The 16,814-nt window shown below is 42.5% G+C and overlaps 2 protein-coding genes and 1 long non-coding RNA gene across 4 annotated transcripts; 2 read left to right on the top strand and 1 right to left on the bottom strand.

Annotated features, from left to right (window-relative positions):
• Window positions 1-132: 132 nt before the first annotated feature.
• Window positions 133-1,290, top strand: HWS (Galactose oxidase/kelch repeat superfamily protein). Its single transcript, XM_078583238.1, has one exon. It carries the CDS (start codon window positions 144-146, stop codon window positions 1,227-1,229), a length of 1,086 nt encoding a protein of 361 aa, XP_078439364.1. The 5' UTR covers window positions 133-143; the 3' UTR covers window positions 1,230-1,290.
• A 3,106-nt stretch (window positions 1,291-4,396) lies between these two features.
• On the top strand, window positions 4,397-5,377 carry LOC144709645 (myosin heavy chain-like protein). The gene has a single exon (XM_078583239.1). It carries the CDS (start codon window positions 4,475-4,477, stop codon window positions 5,324-5,326), a length of 852 nt encoding a protein of 283 aa, XP_078439365.1. The 5' UTR covers window positions 4,397-4,474; the 3' UTR covers window positions 5,327-5,377.
• Window positions 5,378-6,864: 1,487 nt separating this feature from the next.
• LOC144709849 (uncharacterized) lies at window positions 6,865-11,711 on the bottom strand. Of its 2 annotated transcripts, XR_013583116.1 has the most exons (3): window positions 8,850-11,711; window positions 7,385-8,770; window positions 6,865-7,017 (listed from the first exon to the last, which is right to left on the bottom strand). It is a non-coding gene; the product is annotated as an uncharacterized LOC144709849 (long non-coding RNA). The 2 variants fall into 2 exon arrangements; XR_013583115.1 differs by having other exon boundaries at window positions 7,385-11,711.
• Between the last annotated feature and the right edge of the window lie 5,103 nt (window positions 11,712-16,814).

Genomic DNA, 16,814 nt, shown 5'->3' with positions numbered 1-16,814 from the left:
CACGACCCGTCCCCTTTCTCCCGACCTAAAACAGAAGAAAAAGAAACGAAGCCCATCTCCCCTCTTTCCCCCTTTCTTCTTCCTTCTCCTTCCTCCTCGCATTGCCCCCCCCCCCTTCTCCGATCCCCCCAAATCCGGCGGCCATGGCCGACGACTACCCCGAGCTCGCCGTCTCCCTCGACCTCCTCCTCCCCGACGACCTCCTCGAGCGAATCCTCTCCCACCTCCCCCTCGCCAGCCTCCTCCGCGCCGCCGCCGTCTGCACGCGCTGGCGCGCCATGGTCCGCGCCTGCCGCCTCCCCCGCGCCCCCTCCCCGCCCTGGTACTTCATGTTCACCGCCAACCTCGCCAAGTCCGGCCACACCTACGACCCCTCCCTCCGCAAATGGTACGCCGCCCTCGACCTCCCCTGCCTCGACTCCAGCGCCTGGTCCGTCTCCGCCTCCCGCGGCCTCCTCTGCCTCCTCGACCACGACACCCGCGCCCGCCTCTTCGTCTGCAACCCCATCACCCGCGCCTGGGCGCGCCTCGCCGAGCCGCCCGGCGCGCGCGCCTGCCACTACAGCGCGGTCGCGCTCGCCGCCTCCGCCCGCCACTACACCGTGGCGGCAGTGCTGTCGCGGCAGGAGCCCGGGGACCTGGTCCGGTGGGAGGTGTCCGTCCACGTGTACAGGTCCGCGACCGGGGCCTGGACCACCCCGGCTCGGGAGGGCTCGGCCGCGTGGCGGAGCGGGGAGGAGAGCGTGATCTGCGGGGGGGTGCTCTACTTTATGGCGTATTCCGAGGGCCGGCATGGCTTGATGGGGTTCGACCTGGGCGAGCCCGGCTCGCTGGGCCGGCCCGCGATCCCCATGCCGAGGCCGCTGACCTCGGGCCGGCTGATGAACCTTCGGGAGCGGCTGGTCTTGGTCGGCGGGATCGGGAAGCCGGACCGGGCCGACGTGATCACCGGGATCGGGGTCTGGGAGCTGGACCGGGCCGCGTGGCGCGAAGTGGCGCGCGTGCCGCACCGGTTCTACCGCGGGTTCGGCGAGCTGGACGACGTGTTCGCCAGCAGCGGCGCCGGCGACGTGGTCTACATACAGAGCTACGGCTCGCCCGCGCTGCTGCTCTTCGACATGGCCGCCCGGCTCTGGCGCTGGTCCCACAAGTGCCCCGTCAGCAAGCGGTCTTCTCTCCAGCTCTTCACCGGCTTCTGCTTCGAGCCCCGCCTCGACGTCTCCCCCTGACCTTCTCATTAAAAACAAAAAAAAAGAAATACTCAAAATTTTCGTCCGGTTTTACTTTAAATTCTCTGAAAATTATATTCTTCTTCTTTGGGGGACCCCTGATCCTGACGAGGAGAAATATTATAGTTCTATAAAGTCCCAGGTCGCCTGATGGTGCTGTCCAGGTGGCGGGGATGGGACGTCTTGAGATGGACGGGACGGGACGCAATAGACTCCGCCCAGTCTGTGTATAGCGCAAGATTGTCCAGGACAGGGATGACGAGCCGGATGGGTTGAAGAATAGTGCAGGGATGCGGACGGGATGATTTTTTCGTCCCGAGACTAGAAAATCATCCCATCCAAGGGTATGGACAGAATTTGAGACAAGGCTTCATCCCGGGGACCACCGGACAGGACGGTTTTCACCCCGTGGGACGAAAAAACTTTCCGTCCGGACGTCTTGGACGATGGACAAACGAATCTGGACGAAAAGCTGCCGGATTCACATCAGACGGTTGAGATGTAGCCACATGGCGCCGCTATGATAATTTGCATCAAAGTCCCTGTATTATTACGTGCGTGCAAACTGACGCAGCTTAGAAATAATTGTACATATGTCCCTTTGCATTCTCTCCCCTCTATTTCCCAAACTTCCCAAAGTCAGCTAGTTGGAGCTCTTACCTGACTTCCACAGGACACAGGAACCGTCACGTCCACCGTCCAAGGCCCCAAATGGGACTATTATTTCATCCATGGACTATAAACTCATCCCACTCCGACAATTTTTCATCCTGTCATTTGTCCATAAACTCAGACAGGACAACTTTTTCGTGTCCACGAATGAAATAACCATCCCATCTGCATCCCTGCAATATTGTTCTGTCATCTGTAGATGTTTCCTCGTTGTATCTATTCATTTATCAGTCCCATTCAGTTATTAGCCTTTAACATGGAATAGATGAAACTGATGACAAAGTTTACGGAAGTCTCGGTCAATCTCTTTCTCTCTCTTTCCCTCTCACCTCAAGGATCCATCTGACCTCCTTCATCTCTTCCCCTCTCACTCTCTCTCCTATATATCTATTGCTCACATCTAGGGTTCGCCCGTCCCGATATCCGGACTAAAGAGGGACGGTATAGGATCTCGGATATTGGATATCGGCCGACATCAGTCCCTCAGGTGGTGGACGGATATCAACATCGGATATCGGAGGGGTAGGGACGTGGCAGATCTCGGATGCCGGATATCGGTTTTTGATATCCGGATATCGAAAATCGAAATCCGGCGAATTCTTTGTACAGTTTTTGCTATCCCATACCGGAAAAATTTAAATTCCGGGAGAGTATAAGTACCGGCGGCCCATTTTTTAATTGAAACGCATTTGAGCCGCCCCGTGGCCCATTAATAACGATGTTAACATTTCAAAACGACCTTAAGGAGTGTGGCTGTAATTGATAGAGGGAGAAGAGAAATAGAAATATGAAATTGAGAGAGGGAGAGGAGTAATAGAGTTATGAAATTAAGAGATGGGGAAAAAAATAGTGATATGATATTGAAAGAGGAAGAAGTAAAATAGAGATATGAAATAGAGAGAGGGAGAAGAGAAATGGAGTTATGAAATTAAACATGGAGAAGTAAAATGGAGATATGAATTTGAGAGATGGAGAAGTAAAATGGAGATATGAAATTGAGAGAGGGAGAAGAGAAATAGAGTTATGAAATTAAGAGATGGAGAAGTAAAACAGAGATATGAAATTGAGAGAGGGAGAACAAAAATAGAGATATGAAATTGAGAGAGGGAGAAGAAAAATAGAGCTATGAAATTGAGAAAGGGAGAAGTAAAATAGAGATATGAAAGTGAGGGAGGGAGAAGAAAAATGGAGTTATGAAATTGATGGAGGGAGAAGTAAAATAGGGATATGAAATTGAGAGAGGGAGAAGAAAAATAGAGATAGGAAATTGACAGAGATATGAAATTGAGAGAGGGAGAACAAAAATAGAGATATGAAATTGAAAGAGGGAGAAGAAAAATAGAGCTATGAAATTGAGAAAGGGAGAAGTAAAATAGAGATATGAAAGTGAGAGAGGGAGAGGACGAAGAGAGATAGGAAATTGAGAGAGGACGAAGATAACGAGAGAGAAAAGATAGAGAAAAAGAGGAAGCTGAGAGGAAAGATAGAGAGAGAGCTGAAATTGACGGAAACAGAAGAGAAAATATCACGAAAAAAAGAGATGGTCCTATTTGCGTTCAGTTTAAACCCCAGATTCAAACACCAAATGATAATCAAGAAAAAAAGAGCAATGGTCCTATGTTGCCTTCTGCCGCTGTTGCCCGCCGCCGCCGTTGCCGCCGTTGCCCGCCGGTGCTCGCCGATGCCCGCTCCCGCCGTTGCCAGAAAGCAAGGTTCAAAACTTTAAAAAATCGAAATACGTAACTTATATGAAATTTCATAAAAGAACTAACTTATATGAAATGTTTATGAAATTCGATGCGGATATCGAAAACCGATATCTGCATCGGATATCCGATACCGTCATCTGTCCCCCTGAGACGGGAGACGGATCACGGTATCGGACGGATACCGGTATCGGATATCGGCACTGTAGCAACCGATATCCGATATGGATATCCGGTATCTGGATATCGAAAAAAACCGGTACCAGAAATTTCCGGTACCGGCATCCGTCCAGCATCTGTCCCGATACTGGTATCCGGTACCGGCATCGGGACGGGCGAACACTACTCACATCCTCTCTCTCTCTCTCTCCTATATATTTATTGCTCACATCCTCTCTCTCTCTCTTGATTTCTCTTTTCCTTTCACTATCTCCATCTACTTTGCTGTCTTTCACTCTCACTCACCCATCTGTCATTTCAGTCATTCACCATAGTCAGTCCTCCAATGACAGACGATGGAATTGACTTTGTCCAGTCATCACCACGAGGCATTGAAGGGCAACTGGTAGTGGATGTTGGATGATGGATGACAGAGTAGGACGAAATTGCTAAGGATCCGTGTCATCCTTCCACCAACCCTCAAACTTTTTAAAACCCTACATTCAAATTAAAGTTATTTACTGCAAGGTAAAAGTAAATCCTACACTAAGCAATCCAGTGAATTTTTTGGCAGGACAGTGACGGAAGCGACATCCGTCCCGTCCACCCTCAGAGAGGGTAGAACGGACGAGGTGAGGTCATCCGTCCACGAACCCTAGGAGGGAGGAAGGATTTCCTTCCTCGGTCTGGCCCGACTGTGATTGAAAAATGGAGACGAAAGTTCCTCGGAGTAGGCTAGGGTTTAAGGTGCGACGTCTTATCTTCAATGGCGGAAGAGGAGGATGGCCGTCGACGCCGGTGCGGCCATGGAAGGTGGAAGCCGAGCTCGAGAGCGAGAGGAATCCGTCGCGGGAGAGGAGCAAACTCGAGGTAGACGAAGAACGGCGCAGGCGGAGGCGATCGGAGAGAATCCAGCGAGATCTTGCGAGAGAAGCGGCCGATGCGAAGTCTGCGCATTCCGTTCTTGCGGATCTCTGCGACGAGCTCGCCGCGGGGATCAGAGACTACGAGGAGGCCGCGAGGGAGCCGACTCGGCCGAGGCGGCGTTCTCCGCGCGTCCGCCGCTTGGTTCTTCACGTCTCCGACGCCTGGCTCGACGCCAGATCTCAGATGAATCTCGCCGAATCGCGCGGCGATCTCGCCGGGAGAAGGATCGTCGAACGCCGCCTCGCCGGCGAGATCGAGGAATTTCTCAGATCCGTTCGATCCAATTGCGACGAGGAAGAAGAAGACGACGATGGAGGATTAGGAATTCGTTCGAGGAACTTGGATCGAGAGCGGAAATCGGACGCGACGTGGAGGAGCATCAGATCTGTGGAGGAATTGGAGAATCGAGATCGCCGGCGGCGAGAATTCGAGATCGATGGCGGAGATCGAAGGTCGTCGGCGGCGGCGGAGTGGCAGGGACGGCGGCGCTCCGTCGCCGGCGGGGAGAAGATATCCACGTTGGAGGCAAAGTTGTTGGAAGCGCGGATGGAACCTTCTAGAATTTCCTACTCGGGCGGTTACGTCCTCAGCCCGTTGACGGAGCAATCTCCCGCCAAGCGTGTTTTATCCTAATCCCCTTTGTACAATCCTCAGATTAATCTTTATCTTAATTGTTCTCTCGTCTCTCGTCTCTCGTCTCTCGTCTCTCGTCTCTCGTCTCTCGTCTCTCGTCTCTCGTCTCTCGTCTCTCGTCTCTCGTCTCTCCTCCCTCATCTCTAGTTTCTCGTCTCGATCTCCCGTCCCTCATCTCTCCTTTCCTGTTTCTCGTATCTTGTCCTTCGTCTCTCATCTTTCCTCTCCCATCTCCTGTCCCTCGTCCCTCGTCCCTCATCCCTCATCGTATGTCATCGTCCTTTTGTTAACCTCGCCCAGATGGTGAGAAATAATAATGAAAATGATAACCACACTCATTATCGTCAGTCTGGGGAGGATGACGGGTGGTTTGAGCACTTGGCACAGCCCATGGAGCATCCAACAGCTAGTGATCGATTGACCTGCGTATGACGATATCGGATGTCGGATGACGATATAGGACATTTGTAGCTACTGTGCCAATATCATATGCTGTCATTGGCTGCAATGTTAGCATTGTCTTCATTCCATGGGTTTGATGATGATCATCATCGTTGTTGTTGTTATTGTCATGTGAGGTTGTTGCACAGACCCTGGGCCTGAGCGGTTTGTCTGATTCTAAGTGATGATGAATGGTTTTTGGATGACGATGACGTTTATATCATCCTCAAGATTCTATTTGAATTCTCCCCTCCATAGGGCTCAAGTAGGGAAGCTCGGTGCATTGCAAAAATTCGCACTGAGTGTGCGAATTCTCGCACGCACAAAACGACATGTGCAATCTGCGGTGTGCTGTCATGCAGAAATTTGAACCGCACAGCACACTAAAACGCACATTTTTAAATGCGATGTAGAATATAAAATTGCCGTGTAAATTAAAAAAAATGCTCAAGGGAAGGCGTGAGAATTGGAGGAGAAACATGAAAAATCTTGGAAATCAGTTATAATGCCAACAAAGAAATCAGTTAAGCCGCTAAATTCATCATTTTTTAGATAAAATTCTTTAAAATTGTAGTATTTTATTTCTTAATTTTAAAAAGTCATTTCTAATTTTTAAACAATTAAACATTAAACATTTAATTCATAATATAAGAAGTAAAATTCATTAAAAAGGTAGTACAATCTTGGTTTTTTCCTGAAGATCATTTGTAATTTGTGAGACAATAAAACAGTACCCATTAAATTCATAATATAATCGTTAAAAATCGTTTAAAATGTAGGAAATTCTTGATTTTTTCTTAAAGATCATTTGTAATTTGTGAGACAATAAAACAGTACCCTTTAAATTCATAATATAATCGTTAAAAATCGTTTAAAATGCAGGAAATTCTTGATTTTTTCTTGAAGATCATTTGTAATTTGTGAAACAATAAAACATTACCCGTTAAATGCATAATATAATCGTTTAAAATCGTTAATGAAGTACTAAATTCTTAGGTTTTTTAGAATCATTTTTCAATCCATAATACAATCGATAGAATATTAAACAGGTCCTAAATAATTTTAAGAATATTTCTAAGGCAGAAAATAATATGAAATAAACTGTTAAAATCATAATATAATCGATAGTAGCCGTCCAAATTATAGGAAAGTTTTTAATTAAGTTTTAAAATCATTTCTAAAACATTATGTAATGTCTAACACGGCCATGACCTCTCTGTTTTCAATGACTCGAAGGTGCCTAAATTTACCTGCAACCAAAAAATTGTAGGAATTAAAGAGTGAAGAAGACCAATGACACATAAAAGAAAAGTTGTTTGTGATTGAGATCTGGATTTTGGGGAGCAACTGGTGCCCCCATTGTTTCACGTAGTCCGTTGAAATATAATTTTTTTTTAAAAGAAAAGTCTGTTAAATATTACTCTCCTAAGTAGAATAAATATAAGTGTTAAGCATATTTGTTTCCTCAACATGAAATGAATGCAATACGAAGATATTGAGTAAACGTGGACGTGGTCGTTCGGTTTGCTTTGTCCGAATTTCGTTCTAAGCTGTAGGTGATATTCGGAGTAAAAATATTAAAGGAATAACAGAAATTAAGAAAGAGATAGTAAGCACCATTAGGGTAATATAGGGAAGAACCTGCAACCTTTTCTGGGAACACGCAGAGGAAGAATCATACTCCTCCCCTTTAAAATGTTGTTGCCTCCTTTCATATCAAGAGGAGTTCAACAATGTGGCAGAAGCGACAATTCATCAAAAGAGGTAGACCAATGCTAAATAGCAAATATGAAATTAACCGCTAAAAATGAGATTAACCAATTAAAAGGAAATAATAAAATAGCAAGTAGTGAAGCATACCATGGGAACTTCGTTGTTCTCTTCATCTGATTGCTTTACATCGGTGTCTTCACCCTCTTCCGCTCGCCACCAACACTTTAGTGTCATAAGTAATTCAACGCTCTCTGCCATCAATCTTCAACGTTTGTAGTTGATGACTGCATGGCCATCAGGGAAGAATCTTTTCGATGGAGCACTCGTCGTGCAGACCAATAAGAATTCCTACGCAACCATTGCCAGCCTTGGATATGAATGTTCTCCTGTTACTTTCTACCAATGCAATGGTTCGACCTCATTGAGAGGAGGCGAGCTCATGTACAAATATAGCTCATGTTCTGGGGTAATGGTTGGCGTTTGCTCACTGTCTGGTAACAACTCGTCCATTGCTTCAGTGAAGAATGTTGCAGACGTCCATTCTGGTCAAAAGCAGGCCGAGGAATCTGAACTAACGATGTTGCCGTCATCGGTGATATCAGGGGACTATAGTAAGCGTTGCACAAACGCAATTGTTTCATCCTATTGATCGTGGTCCCTTAATTGTAACTTCATGGAGGGATCAATGAGGGCATCAACGGTGAAGGCTGTGTTGCGAGTGAGGACCATTGACCATTGCCCATTCCTCTGTAACAGCCACCTGACGGGGTTGCAATATACCCGCAAACTCTTTGACCATTGCCCATTCCTCGTCACATAAGACTTGTTTTCATAACACATTCAATGCTATGATATCTACAACATCCCTTTTCTCGATAGCAGCCACTAACATGGCATATGTAGGATTCCATCTCATTGGACAGTCCCATGGAATTTTTTTATGATCAGGCAGTCCAAACTGATTGCATAATGCTACATAGCGTTCTTCACATTGGGTTGAGCCGCGTATTCTTGGGACTATCTTGCAAAGCCGGGATATGAAATCGCCAAGATTAGATGCAGAGAACGCAGCAAGTATGCTGCCTTGCTCTACATCGTTCATATCGGCCATGTTATCCTTGTCACGCGTAGTGAGCTCATCCCAGCCTGGACCACAAGGTTTAGCACGTGCGCTACGCAAAGCATGTGGCGGCTTGCACTAAAATGAGGGTTTTCTAACTTCAAATGCTCCTCTAGAATAGTCATCATCTTTCTGTTGTTTGAAGCATTGTCTATAGTAATTGCGCACACCTGCGTATTTTGGATTCAACAATGTAACAGAACGCTAAAAAGAAATAGTTACTATAATTGTTTATGTCGTAATCCATACCTTTTTCTTCAAGTCAAAGTCTTCCAACAATACAAGGATGCGTGCACTCATATTTTTGCCACAGTGGGAGCCAGTCAGTTGGCGTATTCCTAGAACACACTCGCACAATGTCCATTCAAAGTCTACCCAATACACTATCACACCGAGGAAAACAATGTTGTTTTCGAATGTCCACGCGTCAAGTGTCAACGACACTCGAGTTATGGAAGCTAATTTTTTTTGAACAAATCTCTTCATATATTGGTATAGTGCAAAGGCTTTCGCCTAGATAGCCTTCACTGATCGGATTGGTATTTCTTCTTGCACAATATAACGAAGAAGCCATATGAAGTATTTCTTCTTAACAATGGCCCAGGGCGAGTCAGATAGACATATGAACCGCACTAGTTCTTCTTTGGTCTTCTCCACAGTGCATCTAGTGTAGTATTATTTCTTCGTGTCTCCAACAGTAAACATCTCTAGAATTGATCGCTCCTGTACGGGTTGATCTGTCTTTGCTTTCAAAGACTGGAATAATTTGCGATGGAACCTTTCCAGGTGCCACCACAGAGGCGTATTGCAATGGTACTTGTTGCAGTCTACAATGGTGCCACACAAGGTTCATTTAAACTTCTTTCCACCTATGTGTATGAAGTACCTTACTGCATCACATGCATTAAGGTGAGATTTTTCTTTCTCGTGGTTGGGCTATTGTGAGCTTCTTCTTCTGCAGACATTTTTGCAGCTGTCTGCTGTTGCGGGGGCGTCCCATCTTCCATCCTACAGTTTCATTTTTGTAATGCCTTCGAAGACTGGAATAATTTCATGCGGTACCCATTTCATGCGAATTTTGCATGACATGATGAAAAAAGTAATTTCACACTAGGACACTGGTACACGTTATCCAATCCAATAAATAATGATCATGTCAAATCTAATTTCAAACCTAAATTGTGAACTACTCAAAATGTCAATCTTCATTTTCCCGAATGTTAATGAGTATAAGAGGTGAAGAAATGCATGACTTTTTACTGTACACAACAAACGTTTATGTATTTAAACTCATCGCTGACAAAGAAAAAGCATTGAATCATCAAATTGCTAACCTAAAAAACAAAACTAGTAAAGCATCAAAGAGGATCAATAAACTCAAAAAAGTGTACCTTGTCATCATAATTCAGAAGGAAATTTACTCGAATGATGTTTTAGAAAAAATCAGTGAAAAGACAATAAGCCAAGGAAGATGTTGTAGATATCATAAAAAAGAAAGGAAGATAAAGTCATGAAGATCTGATGAATAAAAGAAGAATAGAACAAGAAGAAAACAAAATAAGAAGAAGACAAGGAAAAGAGAAGAAGAAAACGAAGATACCAAAATCAAAACCTGAAGAAAAAAAGGATAAAACTAATGAAGGAAGAAGAACAGATCGATAAGAAGAAAGGGAGATGGAATCATGTGTGGTGTGATGAATAAACCAAGAAGAGAACAAAGGAAGAAAAAAAAAGAAGAAGAAATAAGAAGAAGAAAACAAGGAAAAGAGAACGGTCAGCAAGGCAAAGATGGGTTAGAGGACTTAGACTTGAGTATGGAACTTTATGATCTCAACATATAATTAATCAATAAATACGGAAAGAAAGAGTTTTCAAAATATTGACTTTGTGCTGGAGGAATTATCTCAGATTTGCAGGGAGCAAGTTTTCTTTGCAATACATTCATGTTTTAAATGCCTTTTTCTACAATTGGATTCAGGGGGCTCTGACATGTGTCACCCCCTTGATTTATTCAGATGGCAACCAATCATTTTTTTGCCTATAATTAGTTGTGTTAATAATTGGAATGCCACATTAAACCAATAAGAGTAATTTTTTTAATGCCCATGGACACATAGCATGAGCCCCAAAAACATGAATGTACTGCAAAGTCCATAAACATGTGGCTACATGACAGAAATTTATTGGCTGAAGGATAAACCATACTGAGATGGCATTCACAAATGGGTCGCCATGTCACACATTGAATATTGAACTCAATATGGGTGTATTTTTTTATTTGGGTACAGAGAAATGTTTCAAGTCATGAAAGTGAATAGATGATGTGGTTGTGGCGCTGAAGAAGGGGATATTGAGAGAGAATACAGAAAATCATCAGCTCAGGTTATGCCAAGTTTCAACATTGCTATATGACAATCTAGAATTCACTTGAGATAATCAAATTAAGGTACTGTTAAATTTCTCCCAGTTAGCCACACATGTCATCTCATCTTTAAGGGAACAAAAAAACTCCGCAAAAACTGTCGTTGAACTTTCCCTTCGTCTAAAGACATTGGGTCTTCTTCCTTGCCATAAAATGTTTTCTTCTTCACCAATACCTAACTAGGTTAGGTCCATCTATTTCTTCCATCAAAGACATGTCTCGAATTTTATCCACGTCCCAAACCATTTCATATTTTGAGTACGCATGTTATATCCATTTATATGTATCCATTCTCAACTTGTTACTCACACTTTTTACGGTATGGAAGTCATGATCACTGTTCCTAGTGGAGAAAACCCTTAATTATCATTTTCTAGTAATATTTCACTGATTAAAGTTTATAAGAAGAAGAGAACGAAGAAGAGAACAAACGAATAAGAGAACAACGGAAGAAGGAATAAGAAGAAGAAGACAAGGAAAAGAGAACAAGAAGACGAAGATAACAAAATCAAAACCTGAAGAAAAAAATAATAAAACGAATGAAGGAAGAAGAACAGATCGATGAATAAACAAAGAAGGGAACAAGAAGAAAAAAAAAGGAAGAAGAAATAAGAAGAAGAAAACAAGAAAAAGAGAATAAGAAGATGGCATGAAGAATAGATGAAGGAAATCACAAGAGGAGAGGGGTGACGTACAGTGGGTCGGGCGTGTCTGCGCGAGGAGGAGTGAGGTTGGGCGATGTACTGTGGGCCGGTGGTGAGCAGGCGGACGATTCAGAGGAGAGGAGCAGGGCAGCAGCGGACGGACGACTCAGAAGGGGAGGGGTGGGGGTGGGACCCTTACAAAAATTCCGCACAACCGCACCTAACCGCACCGCACAGACTCGTGTGCGGTGTGCGGTGCAGTGTGCGAATATGCTGTGCGGTGCGATGTGCGAAATTCGCACCGCACCGCACAACCGCCCGAAAACGAAACACTTGCATGTTTGGATCCTCCCTAGGCTCAAGTGGGATCTTCATAAACTAAATATAAACCTCATTTCTATGTGTGTAATGTAAGACTCAGAATTCCTCAAACTACCCATCCGCTTAATCTCTATTCCTTCTACCCACCTGATTGAGGAGACTGGCATCATTGGGTAGATTACTGAAGTAAAAAAAAAAAATTTCATACAAATCTTTCTACCCATTTCTACATAGGCACAATTTGTACAAATCTCTCTATCTATACATCATATTTCTGTGAACATGTCGTGTCTCTGTCTAAGTGTTTAATGGAGGAGTAATTAATTATGTTAGAGTTGCCAATGTGAGTCTAAACAGCATATCGAAACAAAAATTTAAAACTCCTAACAATAAGAAAGACAAATCAGGGTAGATCCGTGAGGAAAAAGTAATTTGTTGGGTTTCTGTCAAGGGGGATCAGATATATTTCAGTAGCTAAAAATGGGTGAAACATTGCTAAAATGTGATAATTTCTACTTATCTTATTGATTGATATGCAATTTTTTTGGTACAAAATGATAACAAAATTATGGGACTGTGGTAAAATCAAGCTCTAATATGTATTTACTTCTATATTGTCACCCTCTTTCAGATTGAATTGATTGTAATAATCAATGTGATGATTTTTTTTACACATATTTATATTATTCATACTTCACCATGTTGTTTATTATTTTATCTTATTTTAGATAATTAAATAGACAATATTGAACATCAAAATAAGGCCCAATATTATTTCAGAATGTTCCCTAAACTATCATGCAGTTATGACAGAACTGCCAGATTTATGCGCATTTATTGGATTGCCATAAACCCTAATATTTTTGCACTGTAATAAACTATGTTTTAATGTAGACCATGTAAAAGATCTACCCCTTATTTGTTGAATAAAAAATATAAGATTAAAACCTTTTGTCTAGACATGATTGGGACTAATGTGATGAATAATCTTATAATAAATTTGAGCAAGAAAAATTTCAAGTCACCATTGTATAATTGATCTATGAAAATAATTAAGGTATTTGATAAGTCACAGAGCTTTTTGTATTTTCTCTTACTCTCTAATTATTGGCTTGCAAGAGATTAAAGTACCTTTAATATATAGTTAATGTTGGTTTTTTGGTTTGAATCTCCTCCCATGTCAGTGACAATGTTTATTACATAAAACATTCCGCAAATTACATGTGATTTTTATTGGTTCATTCTCATAAAATGGCCATGAAGTGCTAAAGTGATGATTGGTAAATTCTAATTGGTTAATAACTGGCTTTACCCCGAAAGGTACTAAGTTATTCATGATTCATGTATCATAATTACATGTATATATCATTAAATCATTCTCAGACATTTCTATTGTACATGCTATTTGCATTTTGGTAGAATTATATAGCCTGAAATCTAATCACACTTCCACATTTTTTTCCAATTTATTAATTTAAGTTATATGCAATATTATTCATTTTTTATGTTAATTATGAAGTCCAAGGTTATGTGCAATGATGATCAGACTATAATCAGATGGTGAACCCTCATCAATAGATGTATATCCAAAACATTCCAATTTGACGGGTATTCGAGAAGGACATCAAAACACCCATTTACGATATCATTATAAACTCTTGCTCATGTGATGAGGATGTATGATATGAAACCATTTGTGTGGAGATGTTAAGGAGGGATACTGGGTGACCTTTATGTTAAGGCCTTAGTGAATTAACCCTATGAATCCATGAATTTTACATGACCGGAATATCAGCCATATTGTTTCGCCCACGGGCATGCGCCCGACCATCTGCTACATCATCCCAGCCTTGACGCTCCACGAGCCACCGGCACCTGCAGTGACACCTATCGCACACAGTCTGCTCGAAGTCGCCATGGTCTGCACATCAAGCATAGCACGCCCGACACTATCCATAGGGACGCCAAGAGCATGCAGCCGTTTCTGCGCTCTCCGTGCTCCAGCACCTTATTTTCATCGCGGAACATCTCCCGGCCCGCACCCGCGCACGCAGCGTGCAGGGTGTGTGCACAGTCGTGCATTTCACTCACGCAGCTCCATGAGCAGCGCAGCGACACTATGGCCCAGCCTACGCATCCTAGTCATGCGCGTGGTGCTAGGCGCACATGCCCACGCTCTCTACGGACCGCAGACCCAGCTTGTGCAGGCCTCCCTTGATACACCATGCTTGAGTGTCGACGAGCATACACACCATAAGGGCGATGGCTTTAAAGATCAGGGTCGAGCGTCACCATCCGCAGTGCGTGTTGTAGCATTGCACTTACTCACTCTCCAATCATGAGTCTAGTACGCGAACATGTTCCCACAGTTAGCACGCAGACCGATGTGCATGAATGCCACATACTTTGGGGCCTTCCAAATGGCTATAGGTACCATGGCTATAACACATGGGTGGCAACATAATATATTTTTTTATTTTTTATTTTACATTATTGGGATAGTTCCCTTGTAAGTATATAATGGCTTTTGACTTACTAAGGATGGCTTGTTCCTTATTTTCAATGACTCTCAGTTTTTATCAAATCTATGTGTTGCCTTAGTAGACAAGCAGTTTATTTCCCTGACAAGGTTTTGTATCCCTCAATAACTCATGGAACATCACTCTGTTGGTAATAGTAGCGCTAGAGGATTAGCACAAAATCTACATTGCTGTAAAAATTTTCATGAGAGGTTTCCTTGAATTAAGTGTGGGATGTGATGAATGAGTAAGGTGAGAGATAGAGAAGGTAGAAATAATAGTTTAGGATCATTAGATGCCTCATTAGAATACTAGGTGTTCTTAACTCAACCTAAAGGAATATCTAAAGCTTAAACTCCGTGGACTCTGGCATTGTCCCACATTGAACCTTTGCTACTTGATGGAAATATATGCGGCCGACAAGCCAATCACACATTCCACGTCTCATTTCATTTTCATTAATATAACATATTCACTGTAATGCACATGTGATGATTATAATGACGTCCATGAATACATGATCAAACTTAGTGAAGTATGATAAGATCGTAATACAGAGATCACTAGTCTTTAAACATTTGTTCTAAATATTCCTATTCGAAGGATACTCAAGAAGGACATCGGAGTATCCAGATAGAATATCACCATCTAGCCTCACTCACATGATGCGTATGGTCGGTTTCGTAGCCATTAGTGTGGAAACACTAAGGATAGATAGTGTGTCCTTAGGCATGAGACACCAAAGACGTCTTGTGGATGGACAATTGTACTTTGACTAGGACCTTGGAGTCCCTAATATGGGATTCTAAATAGTCTTAGTTTGGGTGCATCAAGAAGTTCACAAAGATGATTGAGTGGTCAAAATGGAATCGCCCACCCTCGGTATAAGAGGTAATAGATCAAGAAAGACAATGTGATGAAGCCCTTGGCAAAGGTAGTGAAATATCAGAGAAGAGTTCTCGATGATTTTCGAACGCATCAATACTAACTCAAATGACCGATTAGGATTTGATAGTTGACATACCTTATGTGTCCTAGGAGCGTCAAGTGAATGAAGGACTATACATACAGGAAAACCGATGACAAACATATTGAATGAGTGAGTTAATACATAATCCTTTGTATCTTCTAGAGCACGAGGTGTAGCTTGGCACCCCACATGTTGGAGACTCAACCTATCGATTAGATTAAATTGATCTGAAATTAATTATTCTATATGATGGTATAGTTATTTATTTTTTAAGGAAAATAAAGGTTACTAGGCTGCTCAAGTCACTAACTGGATTGATTTCGGTCAGATAATTCCAGATAAGAATATTATTATTATTTTAAGCTCATAAAAATATAAATTATTAATTTCCCAATTTAATAAAATTTATAATAATTTTCAGAATTAAAATTGGGAATTTAATAATCAAGAAAGTGATTTTTGAATTGGAGTTCAAAATGGATGAATTTTCGGTTCAAATTTTATTTTTGGGTTTTTTATATATTAAATTAAATTTCTAAACAATAAAAACCGAAATCTAGAGAGAGAAACAAATCAAATTAACCTAGAGAGAGAAAGTGAAGAAATTGGGGAAAGCCCCAATTTCGACCCTAAATTAAAAATGTAATGAAGCAGAAATGTCCTAAAATGATTAAGAATTAATTATCAAAAGTCAGATCTCGAATCCAAATCAAAAAGAAGTGCTGATGCATTCAAAACATGAATCTAGGGCATGTACATTTCGCCCATGCCAAGGCGTTTTCGAATCGTTCTAGAAGATGATCAAATACAATTCAGAAACTTACAAATTTGATAAAGAGATCCAGATCTGACGACTTCCAGAATGCCTCCTGTGTCCTTCCTGGCCAATTGCTTGGGGAGAGCCTCCAAAAGTGATTTTCGCCCTTTTCCAGACCTCCATTTAAAGATCCAACCGTCTGGATTGTAGAGGGGGAAAAGACGAACCTACCCTCAAAATTTCAGCCCAATCGGACATGTAGATCTCAAGATATCAAGGTTTTAGTGAGAAAAAATCTGAGCCGTTGGATTTATTTATCTCTCCTCCAATAAGCTTGGAAATGGCGCGTTTTGATTGGCTAGCATGATTATTTCTCGTTTTCCGCTTTCTCGGATCACGCCCTGACACGTTGTTGTGCGCGTCGTCCGCCCGCAATCATTGGCAAGTGATTTCGTCATTTGAACGGCTAGGAATTCTCCACGTCACCCTGAAATAATAAAAACAAAAGAAAAGGATAAAAGGTCTTTTTAAAAAAAATATATATAATTTTTTATTCTCTTAGCCGTAATCTTTGACCATTC

The sequence above is a fragment of the Wolffia australiana genome, chromosome 11 (assembly GCF_029677425.1).
Source record: "Wolffia australiana isolate 7733 chromosome 11, ASM2967742v1".
Lineage (NCBI taxonomy): Eukaryota > Viridiplantae > Streptophyta > Magnoliopsida > Alismatales > Araceae > Wolffia > Wolffia australiana.
The sequence above is the reverse complement of the archived record's forward strand: the minus strand, read 5'-3'. Positions and strand labels throughout refer to the sequence as shown.

What these genes read in the sequence shown, in the direction of transcription:
- LOC144709645 (XM_078583239.1), top strand. Translation starts at nt 4,475, where the DNA reads ATGGAGACGAAAGTTCCTCGGAGTAGGCTAGGGTTTAAGGTGCGACGT.
- HWS (XM_078583238.1), top strand. Translation starts at nt 144, where the DNA reads ATGGCCGACGACTACCCCGAGCTCGCCGTCTCCCTCGACCTCCTCCTC.